The sequence below is a fragment of the Penaeus monodon genome, chromosome 21 (assembly GCF_015228065.2).
Source record: "Penaeus monodon isolate SGIC_2016 chromosome 21, NSTDA_Pmon_1, whole genome shotgun sequence".
NCBI lineage: Eukaryota > Metazoa > Arthropoda > Malacostraca > Decapoda > Penaeidae > Penaeus > Penaeus monodon.
In genome coordinates, this window is record NC_051406.1 from 23562373 (window position 1) to 23562594 (window position 222).

The 222-nt window shown below is 44.6% G+C and overlaps 1 protein-coding gene across 1 annotated transcript in view; it reads right to left on the reverse strand.

The window, feature by feature from the left end:
• LOC119586365 (protein bark beetle-like) overlaps positions 1 to 222 on the reverse strand; it is a gene marked incomplete in the record, with an annotated part of 82897 nt that overhangs the window by 12224 nt on the left and 70451 nt on the right. The window contains 1 exon segment of the mRNA XM_037935077.1: positions 27 to 151. Within this exon segment, the coding sequence (XP_037791005.1) occupies positions 27 to 151 (125 nt within the window).

Sequence of the window (222 nt, forward strand, 5' to 3'; positions counted from 1 at the left end):
CCAAAGAATTCCAAATTAGAACATACTTGGCCAAACTGTTATGCGAGGTGGTTTGGTAGACCGGCAGGCGAACCTTCTGGAATCCATAAATGTCCAAGATGTGTCTTCCAAGGTTGCTGTGAACGTAATTGTGGGTGAAGATGGAGACAACCTGAAAGTAACATGGAGTTAGTATGGGTGTCTTAACAGTCACCGTGTTTACGTTGTTTGGAGTTCACGCAG